The sequence below is a fragment of the Aphanomyces invadans genome, assembly GCF_000520115.1.
Source record: "Aphanomyces invadans strain NJM9701 unplaced genomic scaffold supercont1.6, whole genome shotgun sequence".
Classification (NCBI taxonomy): domain Eukaryota; phylum Oomycota; class Saprolegniomycetes; order Saprolegniales; family Verrucalvaceae; genus Aphanomyces; species Aphanomyces invadans.
In genome coordinates, this window is record NW_008580151.1 from 88,901 (window position 1) to 107,802 (window position 18,902).

General features: G+C 57.4%; 6 protein-coding genes across 11 annotated transcripts; 2 read left to right on the top strand and 4 right to left on the bottom strand.

Annotated features, from left to right (window-relative positions):
- Positions 1-184: 184 nt before the first annotated feature.
- Positions 185-4,190, bottom strand: H310_03795 (hypothetical protein). Of its 4 annotated transcripts, XM_008867798.1 has the most exons (14): positions 3,447-4,186; positions 3,220-3,388; positions 3,085-3,143; positions 2,864-3,016; positions 2,616-2,819; positions 2,420-2,560; positions 2,078-2,367; positions 1,565-2,019; positions 1,327-1,446; positions 1,038-1,263; positions 833-980; positions 726-782; positions 493-676; positions 185-448 (listed from the first exon to the last, which is right to left on the bottom strand). In XM_008867798.1, exons 1-14 carry the CDS (start codon positions 4,158-4,160, stop codon positions 279-281), a joined length of 3,090 nt encoding a protein of 1,029 aa, XP_008866020.1. In that variant the 5' UTR covers positions 4,161-4,186; the 3' UTR covers positions 185-278. The 4 variants fall into 4 exon arrangements, with proteins under 4 accessions (XP_008866020.1, XP_008866023.1, XP_008866022.1 ...); XM_008867801.1 differs by having other exon boundaries at positions 185-676; positions 3,447-4,190; XM_008867800.1 differs by having other exon boundaries at positions 493-782; positions 3,447-4,190.
- Positions 4,191-4,339: 149 nt separating this feature from the next.
- H310_03796 (hypothetical protein) lies at positions 4,340-6,643 on the bottom strand. The gene has a single exon (XM_008867802.1). The coding sequence runs from the start codon at positions 6,543-6,545 to the stop codon at positions 4,785-4,787; it is 1,761 nt and encodes a 586-aa protein (XP_008866024.1). The 5' UTR covers positions 6,546-6,643; the 3' UTR covers positions 4,340-4,784.
- Positions 6,644-7,523: 880 nt separating this feature from the next.
- H310_03797 lies at positions 7,524-8,686 on the bottom strand. 2 transcript variants are annotated; one of them, XM_008867804.1, is made up of 4 exons: positions 8,514-8,686; positions 8,189-8,462; positions 8,036-8,135; positions 7,524-7,982 (listed from the first exon to the last, which is right to left on the bottom strand). In XM_008867804.1, exons 1-4 carry the CDS (start codon positions 8,630-8,632, stop codon positions 7,819-7,821), a joined length of 657 nt encoding a protein of 218 aa, XP_008866026.1. In that variant the 5' UTR covers positions 8,633-8,686; the 3' UTR covers positions 7,524-7,818. The 2 variants fall into 2 exon arrangements, with proteins under 2 accessions (XP_008866026.1, XP_008866025.1); XM_008867803.1 differs by having other exon boundaries at positions 7,524-8,135.
- Positions 8,687-9,209: 523 nt separating this feature from the next.
- On the bottom strand, positions 9,210-14,965 carry H310_03798. Of its 2 annotated transcripts, XM_008867805.1 has the most exons (15): positions 14,938-14,965; positions 14,742-14,878; positions 14,417-14,687; positions 13,883-14,359; positions 13,738-13,827; positions 13,575-13,682; positions 13,441-13,497; positions 13,282-13,373; positions 13,059-13,223; positions 12,888-12,996; positions 12,390-12,842; positions 12,103-12,345; positions 11,887-12,027; positions 11,708-11,839; positions 9,210-11,648 (listed from the first exon to the last, which is right to left on the bottom strand). In XM_008867805.1, the coding sequence occupies exons 1-15, from the start codon at positions 14,941-14,943 to the stop codon at positions 11,541-11,543; spliced, it is 2,589 nt and encodes an 862-aa protein (XP_008866027.1). In that variant the 5' UTR covers positions 14,944-14,965; the 3' UTR covers positions 9,210-11,540. The 2 variants fall into 2 exon arrangements, with proteins under 2 accessions (XP_008866027.1, XP_008866028.1); XM_008867806.1 differs by having other exon boundaries at positions 12,390-12,996.
- Positions 9,247-11,455, top strand: H310_03799 (hypothetical protein). Its single transcript, XM_008867807.1, has 4 exons — positions 9,247-10,245; positions 10,350-10,460; positions 10,556-10,786; positions 10,860-11,455. Exons 1-4 carry the CDS (start codon positions 9,280-9,282, stop codon positions 11,268-11,270), a joined length of 1,719 nt encoding a protein of 572 aa, XP_008866029.1. The 5' UTR covers positions 9,247-9,279; the 3' UTR covers positions 11,271-11,455.
- A 3,279-nt stretch (positions 14,966-18,244) lies between the features above and the next one.
- Positions 18,245-18,898, top strand: H310_03800 (hypothetical protein; the record flags this gene model as incomplete). Its single annotated transcript, XM_008867808.1, has 2 exons — positions 18,245-18,579; positions 18,646-18,898. 2 exons carry the CDS (start codon positions 18,245-18,247, stop codon positions 18,896-18,898), a joined length of 588 nt encoding a protein of 195 aa, XP_008866030.1.
- Between the last annotated feature and the right edge of the window lie 4 nt (positions 18,899-18,902).

Here is an 18,902-nt window from a genome sequence, read left to right on the forward strand (position 1 = left end):
TACAACGCGCTGGGGGACGAAGACTTGGTGCTGGTGCTGCAGGGCAAAGACAAGCGATTCGCGGGCCATTTGAAGACAAAGGACAGCTTTCGGTCGTTTTTTCAAGGCATTTCGGCCGCGCACCTGGAAAAACTGTTGCGTCGGGCGTACGGCGACAGCGACAAGACCCAGCGCCGCATGCAGTTGATGGAAGGCAGGATGGCCGTGGCGTAACCACTCTTTATTATTCAAAACACTCCACACACACACACAAAAACACACGCCGTCCGTTGTGTGTCCTACGCGGCATGCAGCTCGGCTTGGATCTTGCTGATGGCAACGGCGTCGTCCTGCGGCGCGGAACTACTGACTTCGTCGAGGCATTCCACGAGGCTGTCCATTCCGTGCTCGAACCCCAAGTCGTCGGCAAACACAAGCAGTCGGTTTTGAAACAACCCGGCGAGTTTTCCTGCAACGAGTGCGCTGACACAAACACCCTCATGCGCAACGTACCGGCGCCAGCAAGTTTCGAATGCAAGCAAATCGGTACAATGCGCTTTCCCTTGTCTTCTGCAAACGCAAGCTGGTCGCTGACGAGAGATGTCAAAATGCTCTCGGCCGACAGCACGACGAGAAAGAGTTGGCACTGGAGAATCGCGTCCTTGGCGGCAACCACGCGCTCCTTCAGCCCCGACACCTACACACCGTCACGATGAACTCACGTCGCCTTGTATCGCGTGGGGTACATTGGAGTTTGAGTCGACGAGCACGGACGCGCCTCGTTGGCGCAAGTGAAACCGGAGCTACCCCACAGAATAGCATGACGTTCGTCGCACCGACCGCCCGCACCAACCTGTTGAACAAATTCGGGGTGGCAGTCGCCGTGCGAGACAAAGATTGAATGCGGTTTGTGTTTCGAGGGCGTGGCGGCATGCAGGTACCGCGATGACGTGCCGAGGACTGTTTTGGCGAGTCCATTCGCCATGCCATGGGGGTTGCGTCTACGTGCATGCCCGTCAGTCGCATGGCGGCAGGCGCCTCGACGATGACATTCCCACCTCTTGCCAAGACGGTGGAGTTCAACTTCGTCGCGCAGCCCATCGAGCAAGGACCGAAGCGACTGCGTAAACACATCATGGTCCATCGTGAACGCATACAGGCCACTGGTCAGCGGATCGATCGCCTTTTGAATGACACTGCGCTGGAACGGAATGATCTGCCGCGTGAAGAGGTACACTTGCAGCTCCTCGGACAACGGGCCGCAGTCGCAATTCACGGCAACGACTACTCAACACAACGCGCGCGCTGACGCTTCCACATGGCGTGAACGATATCGAGGCCACGTACCCGGAACACTATACTGCTTCGCCAGCGCCAACTCGGACATGCACAAGTTGTGGCGACCATATCCTTCCGAGAGCACGCACAGGACGACGCTTACGCCCTTGAGCAGGGTTTTGTTTGGCACTACAACGTGTCGTGGTTGGTTAGCAGTACACATGATGTCAGAGTGGACTGCAAGGCGCTAGGTGCAGCGCTCGCCGCCATCGTGGCCACCATTCGGCCCACGCAGTACGAGTCGTACCCGTCTCGAGCACGGGCCGAAGGTTCACCGAGATAAAATTGGCTTCGATCGCGTCGCACACCGACTTGGCGAACGCGTAGTACGGTGGTTCGTACGACATGTACACGTCGACGCTGCCGCTCGCTTTCTTGATCGAGTACTGGAGCTCAGCCGATATGCAACAGTCGATCGCGCGCCGGCCGTCGTGGTTGACCTCGTAAATGTCGGCGCCGCACGCGACAAGTGCGAGTGCGGTGTCCTTATGGCCTTGCTTCAACGCCAAGTGCAACGGCGTTTCGCCGCAGTACGCGCGGTTGATGTTCAAACTTGTCCTGTCCAGCAGAGCACGGATCGCGTCTTCGCGAATCGAGCCACTGTGAGCGCCGACATCCAACGGGGTCATGTTGCTGTCGTCCAGACTGGTCGGGCTCGCATGGTACGATAGCAGCGCTTTGATCACGCCGACTTGGTTGTGCCTATCATGGCCACGAACGTAATTATCACACAAGCACGTCCACCAGCGGAAGAACTGACCGAGCCGCCCAGTGCAGTGGTGTTCGGCCCATTCGATCCATAAAGTCGACCGTCGCGCGATGCTGGAGGAGAGTTTCCACGACTCGGGTGCGACCCATCACCGCTGCCCAATGCAATGGCGTGCGCTGGTTCAGCCCGACATAGTACTCGCCCAGCACATCCGGCTCGACGCCTTTCCGCAGGTAGTACTGAACGGCGGCAACGTCGCCTGCCGCCGCCAACGCATGCAACGGTGTCAACGCGTAGTCACAGCCATGATCTTCCAACAACCGCGCAAGCCCCACTCGGTCCTACCCATTCCATCAGGTTCCGCGCCTTGCCCGTGTACTGGAGCAAGCGCACCAAGAACAAGTTGTGCTGCAGCACGGTCGTCGACATGGCTGTGCCAAAGCTCGGCACCATCAAGTGGTTCGCGCCGTACCCAAGCAGCGCCTTGGCCGTGACTCGTGAATCCGCATAAAACAACGGCGGGACCGCCAGGTCCTACCGATCGCCGCCGTCAGTCTCCGGCCGAGAACGGGGGACCGAGCTGCCTGACCTTGGAAAACACATCCGTCACGGCCACAATGTCCATGTTTGCTTCGTGTTCACGCAATGCGTCGACGCAATCCAAGTGGCCGTGCGACACAGCGACGTGCAATGGCGAGACCAAAACGTACTTGGTCCGGTTGTGGCGCCGCCACAACCACTGGTACACCGACCCGATCCCCAAGTCGACGCCGCCCATTTTGTCGAGAAAGTTCTACCTCGCGCCGTCAGGCAACGCCGGCAATGCCACCAACGTACCGGGTTCAACCCTGCTTGGAGCAACACGCGCGCCATCTCGGCATCGCCTTGCTGGCACGCAATGTGCAGAGGGTTCTTTGTGCGGTTGGCGTACAGTCCGAGGACCATCGCGGGCGTCGCGTACAGCTTCCAGAAAAACATTGCTCGCTCGCCCTGCGCAAATGAACGTGTCGGGTCAGGAAAACACGGTTCACACGGAGACAGCGGTCGACGCTGCGTACGTCAGTGTTGAGGCCCTCGAGCGCGTTTGCCAACAGCGTCTGGACTTCAAGGAGCTTCCCTGTGGTCATGCATACCCATCTCAGCGGACGAATGAGGGCGAACGCAGCTGCCGTCCCATGCTCGCGGACACGTACCTCGCTTCACAGACGCGTACAGATCGGCGCGAAATTCGCTGGTTGTCTTGGCTTTTTTGCCCATGAGCCCAGAGACCCAACGGCGAAATTTCCAGCTCCCAACGTGTTCGAGTTCGTTGGGCGCGCCAAGTTGTTGTTTCTGGTGGGTGCGGAATCGATCAAACACGACCTGTACCGACAGATGAACGCCCGCAGACAGTAGTGAAGGCATGCTCGGGTCGTCGTACCCATTGGTATGCCAGCAGCAGCACGAGCAGCGCGTTCACGCTCCACGCAATGCGACCCCACATCGAGTTGAACCCGTCGTAGTCCATGCGCAAGCGAATCGCGTAAAACACAAACGAGATGAGTGCCACAACGCCGGCAATGTACTGCAGTAGGAACATGGTCTCGCACCAATACAGAAATTTGAGGCGCAGCACTGTCGTCGACGCAGGATGGACGAGCTTGTACAGCGTCGCGAATTGCCAGCCCATGGCGGGAAACGAGAGTCCGACATTGATCACGGCCATCGACCCCAGGATCGGAAGCACCGTCATGCACGCAGAATGCTGGGTCACGGCATTCTGTTTGAGGACGGATTGCACAAAGTCTTCGTACTGCGACGCGAGGACTGCAACCAGCCCCACGACGAAGAGCGTGATAGACACCCAAATCAACTGCCCAGCGTAGTACGAGTTCATCATGCTGAGCTTAGGTGGTGGCACTTCTTTTGCATTCATCAGACCGTGGCGCGTCGATCCAAGCCGGACGAGTCCGCCGTCCAGACCGAGACGTCCGCCGGCATCGGCCGTCGCCTTCTCCGCGGCCTTTCTGCTGCGTTGATGAGGAGGGACGTGGAACGCTTGTGTCAAGACTTGCGTGTCCGGGGAGACGTTGGGTCCGCTCGGACTGACCTGTCCTTCATTCGGCGGCGCCGTCAGCGGGAGAGCGTTCGCCATCGCCGGCGCTTGGATGCCGCACCAGCAAATACTGTACAAACGCTAGCATGTCAATTTGCGGCAGTTCGAACTTCGTTTCACGAATACTGAACATCAAGTCTGGTGCGGGCGGCAAAATCCACGAAAAAAGACACAAAATATTGACAAAATATTGAATGTTTCAGCCCATCGCGGAACAATGCACCAGTCGCTTCCATGACGTCGCGGTGCTTGTACATGCCTCGCCCATTCCGACAAAGCACACGGACGCTGCTGTGCATGCGCTCCTTATTAGTGGACTCAGGAGTAGACGAAGCGGAGGTGGGCGACAGCTCAAGCCAGCATGCCTACCCTGGCCCTTTCTGCGTCGTCGTCGTGGCTGTTGCGAGTCGCGGCCGTCGGTCGTCCTGAAAGCCAAAGCGGACGAGGCGGTCCATCCGAACAACATGGCGGTGGCGAATATCCTGGTGCTATGCTCCATCGTAGTGTCAACGTCCTTGCAACGTCATCACGTCCACCAGTATGCTTCGCAGCTTCGTCCAGCCATGGCAGGATCCGCCGTGACTCTTTATCCAGAGAAGGCGGAGATGATGGCATGCACCGACCCCACACGCAAGCAGGTCCTCCAAGATAAGACAGAATACGTTAACCGGTTAAAATACTGCCGCCGCCCGCCGTGGCCATCATTTTGTTGCACCCCTGGCCACCGGCAATGACCAGGCAGTTGGTCGACTCGAATACGCCCAAGATGCCGACCACAACGGACCACATCATCGCGGCTGTGCATCCAAACAGGACGAGGCCACCGATGAGCGGGTTCTTGCCGCCCGTGACCTTGAGTTCGTGGACGTGAGCCTTCTGCGCTGGCATCAAAAACACCCACACGCACGCAAACACGGTCGTCGAGTAGTAGATCAAGTACGTGTACGCGACTTGGGTCCGCGCTTCAGGCGAGTCGGCCTTGATGAACTTATCGTCGACGCGGAACCCGCCAAAGATGACGTTGGCCAAGATCGGGCCAAACACCAACGGGAGGTTGCTCACGGTCGTGAGCAGCCCGTACGTGATGCCTTCGTTGCCGACTTCGGCCAGCTCGACAATGACAAACGTCGTCACGATAAACTGCATGGCGTACGGGAGTTGCTCGGCGACGGGCACCCCCAAGTAGAACCACTGGTTGCGCACGACGTCGTAGATGGTCATGTACTGGACGGCCGCGTCGATCACGTTCATGCTGAGCGTTGTGAGCACGATGACCCAGCGCCAGTTCCACTCGAGACCCCACTTGCCCATGGCCGCCAGCACGACGGCAAAGATCAAGTTGCTCGCGATGGTCGTGAGCTGCGTCCCGAGGTTTTCGACCTTGGCCCAGTTGAGCTTGACGTACGGCGCCGCCGTCGACGAAATCCCCGACGCAAACAGGTTGAAGAAAAAGTTGAACAGCATGACCTGCCACGTCGCGCGGCGCTGGACGAGCTCCCAAAACTGCCGCACGTACCCCGAGAAGTACACGCCGTTCTGCTTGATGTCCTGGACAAAGAAGAACGAGATCGGGACCATGAGCGCGCTCGCGACGGCCAACATGATAAACAACGAATTCATTCCCATGTCCCACGAAAAGTTGCCGCCGTAGTTGGGCGAGTTGAGGCACACGCCAATCACGATCTGCGAAAAGATGGACGACACGGTCCGCGTCGTGTAGATGAGCGATTGCATGCGTCCTCGGGACGCCATCGGTTCACGCTGCGCGACTTCCACCACGAGCGCATCGGCTGGAACGTCGGCAATGATGTAGCTGATGGTGGCCGCTGCAAACAGAACCGCGACCCGTGCGCCGCGGTCCTCCATGTTGGCAGGCACGGCATCCAACGTCGCGGGGAGCGCCGCGTACGACGGGCCGTGGTCCATTACGCTCAGCACGGCCATGCACGTACAGCACAGCGACCATCCGATCATCATCCACGACTTGCGACGGTAGCCGCAGATCGGCACGCAGTCGGACAACATCCCGACAAACACTTTGAGCGTCCACCCGAACGAGACGAGTGCGGTCGCCGAGTTGTACTGCGCGCCCGTCAGGTGAAAGTACGCTGTGAAGAGCGGATACGCCAGGTTGGGCAGCGCGCCGTAGAGGAGACCGACCGCGACGTACTGCGACAGCAGCGCCACGATCTCTGGACTTGTGTATTTCGGTGGCCCGCCCGGCCGGATCGCGCCGCCGTCGTAGTAGTGCTGGCTGTCGTCGAGGATCTGCGATGGCGTCTTGAGTGGGTCGTAGTCGTCTGTGGAGGCGGCGTCGTCGCGGTCTCGGTTACTGACAAAGCGCATGCGCGTCGAATTCAGTGGAAATGGGCGAGTGACGTCGCCCAGATGGCCCATTACGTTCGCAGCGTCTGGCGCGGACATTGGTCCCCTACGACCAGACGATGCGACCTCGAATGCGAAGACGACGGCGCGCCGATCCGACGACGCACGTCCTACAACCTGGTCCTCGACGCTGCATCCCGTCGCACAACTCTCTCCCGCAGCCACCGACCCGACTCCCGTACGCGTACGTGGGTGCGCCGCGAGGCAGATGTGTTGCCAACTACGCGAGACATGTCGCCCGTCCTCGCCTGTCCTTCCGACGGCGCCGCGCCAGAGGTCGTCGAAGAACCGACGGTCGGTTCGAGAGAAGGGTACGACGAGAGTTGGCCTGGCGGTGTGCATGTTGCGAACGTCTATACAACCTACTATCGACGGCACGGTGGGCGATCGATCGATCTTGGGTACGATGTGTGGCGCGGACGGCGGTCGCCGCGTCTCGGCATCGTGCCAAGGGGCACCGACACGGCTGGCTTGGCACGCCGCCGTTCGTCGAGCGCTGACGCGTGCGCCGACGACATACCGCCAGTTTGGACGACTGTAACTCAGGATGTCACAAGAATGAGATTCGGACATACAACGTGCCGCCGAATGGACCGCGGCGGACGGCGCGCGCGGGTCCAAGCCTCTCGTGTCGTTCCCAAAGGACGATCTCGCGCTGTTTGTCGGGAGCAGTGGCACGAGCGCTGATGCCGCACCTAGACGACGCCATCATGGGTGTTGCTGCACTACTGACGTGAGCGAATTTCTCGAATTCTTCGACAACAGGTGGAAAGAGATGACTCGGTCGACAGTCGTCCAACGCGGTTCCCGCGCCGCCTGCTCTCCAAGCATGGACGAGCGCGGCAACGTCATGGCCGACTCGTCCGAGTCGCACGCAGTCCTTTGTCGGGGGGAGCTCCGCCGCCCAAGACGATGCACTGTACGACGAGGGTGGAACCAGATCACGAGTGCGTGGGACGGTTGCTGCTCGAGGGGAGGCGGGCAAGCCAACGTGGCGGCGGCGGTCGCCGCCGTCTTGTTGAAGAACAAAATATTGTTGAAGCCGTCCACGTTACACTCTCCATGGAGAGAAGGGTTGGAGCGACCAGACGACGGGGCCATCACGATAGAGGCTCTCTCGATGCAGGACATCTGGGCCCATGCATCTCTTTTGCATCTGGCGATCTCGAGGTGGCGGGCATGCGATCGTCGAGCTAAAACACAAACACATGCAATCGTGACGGACAGGATGCGCGCCAACGACGACAGACTGGCCACGCTTCTTTCAACAGATCTTAATGGTCCCGAAGATCGAGTACGCGTCGGGATGCTGCTACTCGTCCGAGTCGCTAAAGTCGTCGTCGCACCGCCCAAAGCGCTCCGATGCGTAGTTTGTGTACGTGAGGAACCGGTTCGACAGCTTCGAATCAAAAGTTGGCACAAACCCGGTCGGCGTGAACCCGAGGTCGGCAGCGATATCCTTTCGCAGCATGTGCGCTACAAGCCATCCATCCACAACGTGAGCGTCTTGGGAAGACGATGCATTGCACCTGTGATGAATGCGTTGGGAGTTTGAATCTGGCCGCGGGCGGACACATCCTTGGACAAGAAGCGCATGGTTTGAGCAAACTTGGACATGCAGTTGATGTTCTGTGCGCCGCGTGACGACATTGGGAACGTGCGCGAGATGAACGACGACGTACCAAGTACGGAGGGTCCACGAGCACGTAGTCAAAGAAGTGTTGGAACTTTGAATCGAGCGCGAGCGGCGTGTTGTAGTCGTAAAAGACAAACTCGGTCGGGTACTTTTCCTCAAACCGGTGGTCGTACTCGAACAAGTAGACGTCCTTCCGGTCGGGATGCAACGCCTTGAGCGCTTTGAATGCTGCTGGCGTACTCACAAATGCGATCGGACCGCCCTTGCTCTGTTCAAAAGCTTCCGCTGCCAACGCGTCGCCAGTTCGGGAGTCGTACCAGCTACACAGTCCAACAACATCAAGTCCACGACAAGGCACGTTGCAAACGTACAATTGCGACAACCGAAAGTCCTCCGACACTTCGCTTTCTTCGTTTAGCTTGGCTGTTGCCAAGTGCGCTTGCAAGGCAGCCAGCGTTTCCGCCGACAGCTCTGCCGACAACAGCTCCATGACGATGGTGGCGGGAGAACACGATGAATGGGTTGCCAACTTTCCGACTTTGATTGGTCCCAAAACTCTAACTCGTGACGTGATTGGTCCATTGATTTGAACGTTAACAGCTGTAAATAAATGAACTGTTTGCAGATGGGTCGACAAAGGCGTGGCAAGCGTCGCTGAATTAGACAAACGACTCGAAAAAAGGGCGTCGCATTCGCCGATGTGATGAAAGAAACCCTGCAGTCGTGCTGCAGTGAAGACAGCGTAGCCCTCATTCCCATACCTGCAGTAATCGACGATTTTTGGATACGAAGGGACATCCATACCTTGAATTTGAGGAATTCGTGTTACTAGTACGAACTCTGAGAAATTTGATTCATGAAGCTATAAATTTTTGTAATTGCCACATCCAGCAGCAGAGCGCGCGGTGCCGATGGAATATTCCATTGAGCATACCTTTCTTCAAGTTATTCCCTGCTCTAAGCAAGCTCGACCAAGCTCGCTCGTGATTTCTGGCACACGGCAACAGTCCCTGCCGTCAAGTTCGACGGGGTTTCAAAATGAACAATTATTTATTCTTTCGAAATAGATCCAATCCGATTTTGAATTTCAAAAAACGTGCCAATCGAAAGGCCACCCACGAGATTGGAGCAGACGTGATGGCTCCACCGCAACGGACCAAGCGGCGTGGCTTCAACCGACAAGCGGTGCAGGTATATGCGTCCTCGTCCGACTTGGAGGACTGTGGAAGGTCCACTTCCACGAATCATGCTCGCAAGTACGAGGCGAAGAAGGCGTCGTCGAAGAAACGACGGTCGAACTGGAGCGACGATGACTTCAGTCACGGCAACGAGGACGACGAACAGCATTACTTGCACATTCAAAACGGACAGGGCATCTCCGACGCTATTGCTGTCGCTCCATCTCCTCGTCGTAAGAAGCACAAATCGGACCAGCCCCGCGGCCTTCGACACAGCCATCTATGGCGCACAGAGTTTCCACCATGGCTTCGCAAAGTAGACTCGAACACGGTGGTGTGCCCAAACGAAGAGCTCGAGCGCATGGCAGCATACTTGAGTGTCAAGCCCCAAGAGATCACAGCCCGACGTGAGATTGTCCGCGTCATATCGGACACAATCCGTTCGACATTTCACCATTCCCACGAACTCCAGTTCCACCTGTTCGGGTCGCTTGCCACAGCGACATCGTCCTTGGCCACATTTCGCAGCGATATTGACCTCACGATCGAAGTCGTGCCACCGCCGTCGTCGGAAGCGGTGGTGTACACGAGCGCCATGTACGACGACGACGACGACGAGTACGACTCGGGTCACTCGTTCTTTGACGGGCACGACGCAGATTTCGACATCAGCGCCATGCAGTTCAATTTCATCACCCACAAAGCACCCGCGCCGTCGCGTAAAACACACGTCCAAGTGGCGACGTTGCAATCAGGACTTGCCGCCTCCAATCTCCCAGAGAACAAGGTGGTCATGACGAGGGCCGAGCGCAACCAGTGCGTGCGTTTCCTGCACAAAGCGGCGCGGGCGTTGCGCCAAGCCCATCCGTCGTTCTCTATCGAAGTGCGCCGGCTGGCCAAGGTCCCAATCATCAACGTGATTCATGTACGTCGTGCTAGCTGGTGGAGTCGGCATGATGGCAGCCTCGCTCGCCACCGTCGTCTCGTATGCATTCTTGTTCCTTCAGGCACTCAAATTTGTCTTGGTAGAGAACATCCAACATTGAGGTTGACGTGAGCGTGGGCATGGAGAAGCCATCGCCTGGCGATCAAATCGTCGCGTGGTACGCCGCACACCACCCCGAATTCAACACCTTAGTGGTAAGCGGGCATCCGCTCCCAGAGTGACGCGCGCAATGTCGTCGTCGTTGTCGTACATCGAAGCTGGAAAATCGTTGACGTTGTTGGTGGCGCAGGTGTTGTTGAAGGAATTCTTGTACCAAAACGGAATAAACAAGCCGTACGAAGGCGGAATTGGGAGCTTTCGACTGTACTGCATGGTGACTCACGTCGTCGCAGCATCCAACCCGCGTGACGGCGCGGCCACGTTGCTCTTGCGCTTCTTCGAGCGCTTTGGATGCGCCAAAACGTTTAACAATCGAACTGTGCTCAGGCTGCGGCTGCCCGAGCACGACCCTCCGCTCAAGGTATTCACAGACGCTTCGTGCATGGCCACCGCTGGTATAGTCGTCTTGGATGCTGACAGACGGTTTGCCATAGTGCGATGTCGAATTCACGTCGATATTCCGCCTTCGCGATTGCAACTACTTGTTTCACCAAGCATTTGAACGCCTGCAACGCGTTCTGCACGGCCATGGCAGCATGCACAACCACGTCGTGGTCAAGGATGACGACGCGGACACCACGTCGGGGGTGCTGGCGTCGCTATTTTGGACCTACGACTTGCGACAAGAGCGCGAGCATCGACTCGCGCTGGCCGTGCAACACATGGGCCACATTGCCGCCGCGGTTCCATCGGTGGAAGCGCTCGTTGCCGACGACATTTACGCCGTCAAGAAAAAGCAAATGCACAAGATCGTGGCGGACAAGAAGTTTGGAAAAAAACGAATCACGACATCCGCCAAGAAACTCAAGCGACAACTAGCCAGGCGACTCGCCACCGGCCAGTGACGTGCCGTCCACGGGTTCATGCAGCCAGAGGTCTCGACTGCGAGCGACACCACGATTTGGTCGGTCCAAGTCGCGATGGCAAGTGAGTCGTCGCCGCCACAACCGTTGAAACGAATGTCCCAAACTAACGCGACGCGCAGTCGTTTCGAGATTCCTTGGCAGAAAAACCGGGACTCAGCTCCCACGCAACCATGTCGATGGTGGAAGCGTCGTGATCGGCGGATCTGTACGGCTTTCTCGCAGTCTAGTGGTTCCGTTATGCATCGGACGCTAAGTCTGGATCCGCTGGAGCTTGAGCCTTTTGTCCTGCGCTTGGAGTTTCTTCAGCAGCACACTGAGCTGGCTCTTGTTCTCTTGGTCTTTCATGGAGCTGACCAGCTACCACCAAGATGCGTCACTCCTGCAAGAGTCGAGCTACGCTCTATCCATCAACGTACCTCGATCGCTTCCACCGAGTTGCGTTTCAGCATGACCTGCATGAAGAGAAAACCCACGAGGACCCACACAAACACAAGTTGGTTGGTCGACAAGTCAAACACAATCTTGACGCCGTCGTAAGTCGAGAGCAGCTACGACAGCACGTTTTGGTTACGGACAAAGCAGGTGCCCACCGGACCTGGGCCAGAGGATCGTAGCCAGCGTATTCGTTCACAAACGGGCCGCATGCCAGCATGGTATTGCACACACAGGCAGGGTACCCCGCCTTACACTCGGACAAGTCGTCCGTCGATTCGACCTGCGACAAAAAGTACGCCCTCTACCATCATCTCGCATGTCGTGAACCCAATACGCAATGCACGGCGTCGCCGCCGTGAAGAGGGGCGTGCCTTACCATGGTGTGATGCTTGGTGGAGCGTATGGAGCACACCGCTGTGGCATCGTCGAACGTGCCCGGCGTACAGAGGGAGCTCGAGAGGTTGGCTTCTTGCAGACCGCACGTCTTGGGCAGCGTCGCATTTGAGAGAAACCAGTGCATGCAAGTGAGGAAGATGAGCACCGTTGTCCAGTACAGCTTGATGAAGAACGTGCCAGCGTCTTTGGCGCTCCATGGCGTCATCGGCTTCTTTTGAAATGTCTACAAAACCCCATGTCAGCAACGTCTGCGCTCCCTGATCGCACCTGGAGGTAGAACTTGTCGAATTTGAAGCTCAGGATGAGCATGACGAGCGACGTGATGGCAGTCACGGGCGCGAGGGGGATCGAAAACTGGTACAGCGTGCACGAATACATGAGCGCGACCATTTTCGGCGCAATGAGAAACTCGGCTCGCGTGTCCGACGGCGCCGCGTCTGCCTTCGACACGGCGCGCTTCGTTGCCCGCCATCGCTTGAGCTTGTCGACGCCAATCTTGATGGAGGCTGTCGCAATGCCCGACACCTTGGACACTGCAAAGTCGGTCCAGACCAAGATGATGAGCCCGGACGCGACTTGCTCTGCGCGGCACTTGTACGTGTCGCTCTTGAACTTGATCATCACACTCGATCGGATCTCGAAGGGCAGCGGCAGCCACTCGAGTGGCGCGACGTCCGTCGTCAGCATGTACGGGTCCAACAGCATGCCGTACGACCAGAGCTGGATGAGGATGTTGAGCACTTTGGCGAGGAAAAGACGCGTCACCATGGCCTTGATTTCGAATCCTTGGTCGTCCCACTTTTCAAACTTGGTCAGGAGCGATATGATTGTCGGCAGCGCGCCGTTGATGGCAGCTACCCCCAGCGGCACAACGCTAGCACCGTTCGCTCAACGCACGTATCGAAGCCGTGGACGCGGTGTCGTGGGGTGGCGTACCTGGTGGCGTACGCAGTTAGCGCCGGCACTTGCTGCTTGATCGCGAGTTGCAATTTCGACGAAAACACCGTGAGAAGGACGATCAGAGCCCAACACGTGCCCTGCGTCGTCAAGTACACCAACGTCGCGACCGATCGACGCGCGTACAGCCGATATCGGTCCTCTCTAGCGCGGCAAAAAACGACGTCAGCCACACACACATTGGTCTCGATCGTCGTCGTACTTGCTGCGCGTTCGAATCATTTCCTGCTTGATGTCGTCGTAGAGCGCGACTTCGAGAGCTTCGCCGATGCCCGTGCGCAAATCCGCTGCGTCCTGCGGGTACAGCGCATCACAGGGGAGCGGTCGTCGTAGGTAAATGTGGTCAAGGACCACCACATACCTGTGGCGACGACGTTTCAAAGTCCCATGCGTTCAAGATAAGTTTGCCAAATTTGTACTACAACCCACCGTGAGCCACGTCGTTGTGGGTCGCTGCCCCATGGCAAACAGCATCGTGTGGCCAAGGGTACGTACATGGTGCCGCTCATCCGATGCCTGCACGAGCTTCGCGACGCGGTCTTCTCGCAGCCACTTGTGCGACGACATGACCAAAAAGCATGCGCACACAGCGGTCAAGTACACCTACCAGCCGCCGCCAAGCGCGATCAACACGTTGCTGCAAGTGGACGCACCGTACCGAGTAGTGGACGGATTCGTTGGAGGTGTAGCTCGGGTACAGCAGAAATGTCGGCGTCGTGCCAGTGAAGAGCCCCCACTCCGAGTAGTTCTACCGCGAGGTCAGTCCGTTTCAAAGGCCAAACGAAGGCGGTGCGGCTGCATACGTGGTTGACCAGCTCGAGCATGTGAATCGTGAGGTTGTACACGGTCGGGAGGACGAGGAGCATGTAGTTGAAGATCACCCACCGGCAAAATCCAAAGTACGCTGACACACTCGTGCCAAACCGGGCCTCGATTTGCTTGACGTCGTGGACAAACGGGCTTAGCCGCCGCAAGAGCAACACAAAGCGCTGCCGTCGCGACTTGCGCACGCTGCCGACATCGTCGTCGTTCATCTCGTCTTGGTCAAACTCGACCGCGCCATGGATCATTTGGCGCAGGGCTTCTTTGGCCCGTTGGCGCTCGAGTTCTTCCCGACCGGCGTTGCTGTGGACGATGGTTTGAAACGCGTTGGGGTGTCGCTGAAATTGCGACGTCATTGCCATGGCTTCCTTTTCCCACGCTTGTTCCTGCTCGACAAATGCAGCCTCTTGGTCTTTCAACTGCGCCTCGAGCTGCTTGATACAGTCCTGGTACGCCGTCTAGTGCCACCGACCGAGGCGACAATGACGTTTGATGCGGACGCGCCGGAACGGTACCTGGCGCGCCTGCCACTTGGCCATACGACCTTTCATGACTTGCAACTGGGCGCTGTACCGTTCGAGCTTCTTCTCCAAATTCGATTGCTGGTACTCGGGGTTCTCGCTAAGAAATCCATCCACGATCTCGTCGTCGCTTTCGTCTTGTGAGGTGTGGGGTTTGGATGCCGCCGACCCGGCCACATTGTCGTCCAGATGGAATGCCACGTTTTCCATCAACTTGGCCTCGATGTCCGACCAGTTTTGGCGCGGGGAAAAGGACGTGACTTGCCTGTTCCATGGCTGTAGTCAGCATGGCAAGCCACGACTTTGTTAACCGACGTACGTTGTGACAAATCCATCTGCATCTTCGTCGTCAAAGTCCATGAAACCAGGTGGTCGACCGACCGTGCGGCTCTGGGAGCTGTGGGTGGAATGCGAGTCGCCATCGGTGGTGGGGAATACCTTGGCGCTCTGGTCCATCTACTGGTCGTTTAGGGCCCAGCTCGGGGTGTTGTGTTCGCCAAGATGATCGAGCCTACCCGCATGTGCCACCAGCGCTGTTGCGATTGAATCGGTTACTTCGGTTTCATCGTGAACGCTACGAAACGGACAGTACCTGCAAGAAAGGCATGCCAACGGCGACCATTGCTCGTCCATGGTACGTGGGCACATGCAAGGCTTGTTGTTGCGAGTACGAACGCGATGTAGGGTCGATGGCCTTTGTGGTTGACGTGCCGTTGGCGCGTATTCCAGCAGAGAAATCTGTGCAGCCCAACCGTCTGGGGTCTGATGTTGCTGGCGCCGACCTGTCTTGTCGGTGTACCGCCAAGACGTGACGTCGTGCATGTGGATGGCCGCGCCAACCTCGACGCTCCGAATCCCTTTCAGGACTGCCGACGCCTTTATCCTGGAAGTATACACGCTCGTGACTCCATGGACCGATGGCCAAGTGGGGTTGGTCAGTTGCATGCAGCTTCAACGGGTGTGAGTCGAGACGGAGCTTGGTCTGCGGGTACACGACTTGTTCGACAACAGCACAAAGCACACCCCACACCCCAGCCGAACGTGCCCGCTAGTCATGAGAAGCTTGATCTCCTTCTGTGCCACGCGAGCCGTCGTCCACAACTTCGTAGGGGCAGTTGCGAACGATGCAGACGTAACGATGGCTTTCTGAATCATGGCCGGCGACGTGAAAAGATCGTGTTGAGGTCCCAGGTACCGGCAACCGTGACTTTCTTGGGCACGTCGTTCTCCGCTCGGCATGCCAATTTCGCAAATGATGTCGCCGATCGCGGCTGCATGGTGAAGCACTCAAGTATTTCGTCGTCACGACGCCGTTCAACGAAAGCAACCCTGCCGCAGGGTAGCCGAGTTGGCAGTTGAGGGTTTTAGTGCTTGCGTGTACGGGACGCACGAGATGTCGACGGCCTCAACCTGCATCGCACGATCAACAGTCCGCGTCCGAGTGGCGATACAGCAAGCACTGTGATGTACGAGCGACGGGTCGAGGCCCAAGTTGGACAGGTTGCGGCATGCAAACAACGGGCATTGTGGCGCGAGTGATAACCTACGACAAGTTGACCACGAAGTCGTTTACGAGGCCTTAGGATATCTTGAGCATGCATGGCACTCGCGAATTGGAAAGTGCTGTTGATGCGATCGAGGGTGGAGAGGCTCGAAACCACAGTTCCATGTCGAATCTCGAACGAATCGCCCCCGCTGACCGTGTTGTAGATTTGCCGCTGGGTGGTGTAAGCCACAAGACGGCCATGTCATCCTCGACTGAGTTGGAAGGAGCACGTGCGATCGATGGATTCCCCCAAGAACGTGTTCAAGTACGAAAAGGCTGCAGTGCCCAGAGGTAGTCCCCTGCACAAATTGAATGTGTTCTAGTCGCAAATGCTGCGCAACAGCGAGTCATACTAGGCGGTCGCATGTATACAACCTTGTGCACACCGTGCTGGTTTGTTGGCGTAGTGGCCAACTCCCACTGGCGTCCAAAGCTGACGTAGCAGTAGGCCTTGTCGTTCCACGGAAGCTGTCCATCGAATGCAGCCCGTGAATCGTCGCAGCTAAAGCAGCGCTACCTTTGTCCTGGTTGGCTTCCCGAGAGATTGATAACCTCCAACACATTGCGCTAGAGACCAGTGTCGTCGTGCCTAGTCAGGGGACTCGCTGATGACCGTTGAGCGAGCTCGATAAGTGTTGAACAAGTTGTACAAGAACAGGGACACACCCAGGTTGTTCAGCCTTCCTTCCAAGTGTGTTTGTGGTCATCGTGAATGCATCAGCCCAAAGTACATGCAGCGGCCCATCACTGTCCCGGCAATGCACAGCAAGCCGGCAAAGAGCCCAGTGCAAAGCGCTCGCCGCCTGGACGACGTCATGGCATTGCGACTAAAGTTGGAGGCTAAAGTACAATATCCTTGACAGAGGGGGGGGTGTCATGGGTACGTAGCGCATCCCACAGCTTGAAATCGCAACACGAATTTCAGATCGGAAGCATGCCTGAGAGGGAACGCGCATGACACGTTGTCGACAGTCTTGGACGTCCGGTCGCACAAAAACGACTCTGTCACGGTGAAGGAGCAAGTGCCGAATTCGCCTGACCGCCCTCTGTGTTGTACTGCGAGCGTGTACTGCGGCAATGCCCCCGAACTTGACCAAGTACACAATGCGAATGGCGCAAAGCCCCTAGAGGCGGCTCACCCTCCCAATCGATACGATACCGCTTGTCCACATGATTGGGATAATGCTGGTGAGCGTACACTTTTGCTGTACAAGTTCGACGGCAGGTCACGAGCCCCAAAGATGCTGTGCAGTAGACCATCCGAATTTACCGCGGGTGGTATGCGGGATGCTCGGGACGACGAATTGTTGCTCAGCCCGAGTTCCATCGACACAGTGTCATCCTAGTCGAATTGCCGCGCACATGAGACCTGCAGCGACCACAATGTCCGTCCTGCTTGTCGCCACACTTGAAATTTCGTCAGTAGCACAGAGCTGAACGTGCGCAAAGAGCAAACGGGAACGACACGGGTGGACATCTCTGCCGCTGTGGATGTGCGATCGAGCAAGCACTTGCAGTCCTGTATTCTTTCCTGGGACGTTTCGACAAACACAGTATTTGGCTGATTCGACACGGCGCGGAAGAATACGATGCAGCAGCGCGACAAATGGCGTGACGATCGCTGTGCTGCAGCGTCTAGCAGCGCCAGGTGCATTCCTGCCGCGTGTGCCACTGCAAAACGCAGTGGGGTTCCGATGTTCCTCGACATACAGCAGCTAAATGAGGACGCCGTTTGTCGCCAACAATAGTGGCAGTCATGCCTGACGACTCCACGACTCATCGACACGTGCGATTGAATTGGTTTGTTGCTGTGTTTGCGACGATTCCAACTTTAAGCGAATAGCACCCCTCTTCTAGGACAACGATCACGCATGCCGAGGTGTTGAATGGGTGAACCATCTCTAACGCAATATAATCTTCATAGGGCAGAACAAATGGATGTGTCTGCGAAGCCGCAGATACACCGTGGACTGCATCAAGGTCTCTGCAATGACCCGCTACAACAATCGAGGGAGCAGTTGGGACGACCCATCCTTCATGCTCCCTGCAAAGAACGTCGCCCGCACGCGTGATAATGCGCGGGCATGTGCGTGCAATGTCGGTTTCGTAGCTGAACTCGCGTCGTTTGAGTGGCAGTTTCGCATCGTTACATGTTGTACGTTTGAGTTTCGTATCCGGACATATCCGGACCGGTTGGACATGCCCGGAGCGCTCACTCCATTGTCATGTGGGCCAATTTATGCCGCCGGGCGCTTCGCGGCGTGACCAGTCGTCGCATGTTCACAACTGAATGCGACGTCGCTACCAAGCGCAGCATCCTCGAGCGAGTGTCCCAGGCATCCGCGTCGGAACTGGACGCGCTGGCCGCAGCTGCTGACGCCCGCACGATGCTGCATCTCGAATCGTTGCTTCCAGCTGCGTCCACCACCGTACCTGAGCCAACATCGCAGCAACTCAGACAGCTCATGGCACGCAGTATGGTTCCATTTGTGGGATTCGGCTTCGTCGACAACTTTATCCTCATTCTGGCCGGCGACTACATCGATATCACTCTTGGCGTGTCCCTCGGCATTTCGTCTATGGCGGCGGCCGGCCTCGGAAACGCCATCAGGTGTGTGCCCTCCCACCTGTCGAATTCTGTCATGTGCCTCGACTAAAAGAATGCGTCCGTGGGTAGCGACGTGGCCGGAATCGGTCTCGGCGGGGCCATCGAAGACTTTGCGACGCACCTGGGCCTGCCCGATCCGAACCTCACTCGCCAGCAATTGCAGCTTCGCATCACACGAATTGCGCATTACACTGGATCCAGCGTTGGCATATTCGTCGGCTGCATCCTCGGCATGTGCCCGTTGCTTTTCCTCGAAACGAAGGAGGACCGCATGTTGAACTCCAGCGCGCCGGTGGTCGCGCCACAACTCGGCGATCAATAAAACA

Coding starts and splice junctions, on each gene's coding strand:
- H310_03797 (XM_008867804.1), bottom strand. CDS start 8,632: ATGGAGCTGTTGTCGGCAGAGCTGTCGGCGGAAACGCTGGCTGCCTTG. Junction 8,463..8,513: donor GACTTTCGGTTGTCGCAATT/GTACGTTTGCAA, acceptor TGGACTGTGTAG/CTGGTACGACTCCCGAACTG. Junction 8,136..8,188: donor TCGTGGACCCTCCGTACTTG/GTACGTCGTCGT, acceptor CGCGGCGCACAG/AACATCAACTGCATGTCCAA.
- H310_03799 (XM_008867807.1), top strand. CDS start 9,280: ATGGCTCCACCGCAACGGACCAAGCGGCGTGGCTTCAACCGACAAGCG. Junction 10,461..10,555: donor CCGAATTCAACACCTTAGTG/GTAAGCGGGCAT, acceptor TTGGTGGCGCAG/GTGTTGTTGAAGGAATTCTT. Junction 10,787..10,859: donor AGCACGACCCTCCGCTCAAG/GTATTCACAGAC, acceptor GGTTTGCCATAG/TGCGATGTCGAATTCACGTC.
- H310_03795 (XM_008867801.1), bottom strand. CDS start 4,160: ATGGCGAACGCTCTCCCGCTGACGGCGCCGCCGAATGAAGGACAGGTC. Junction 2,820..2,863: donor TCCAAGCAGGGTTGAACCCG/GTACGTTGGTGG, acceptor GGCGCGAGGTAG/AACTTTCTCGACAAAATGGG. Junction 1,447..1,564: donor TCGGCCCGTGCTCGAGACGG/GTACGACTCGTA, acceptor GACACGTTGTAG/TGCCAAACAAAACCCTGCTC.
- H310_03796 (XM_008867802.1), bottom strand. CDS start 6,545: ATGTCCGCGCCAGACGCTGCGAACGTAATGGGCCATCTGGGCGACGTC.
- H310_03798 (XM_008867806.1), bottom strand. Junction 14,688..14,741: donor GCAGATGGATTTGTCACAAC/GTACGTCGGTTA, acceptor GCCATGGAACAG/GCAAGTCACGTCCTTTTCCC. Junction 12,028..12,102: donor CCACCAAGCATCACACCATG/GTAAGGCACGCC, acceptor AGATGATGGTAG/AGGGCGTACTTTTTGTCGCA.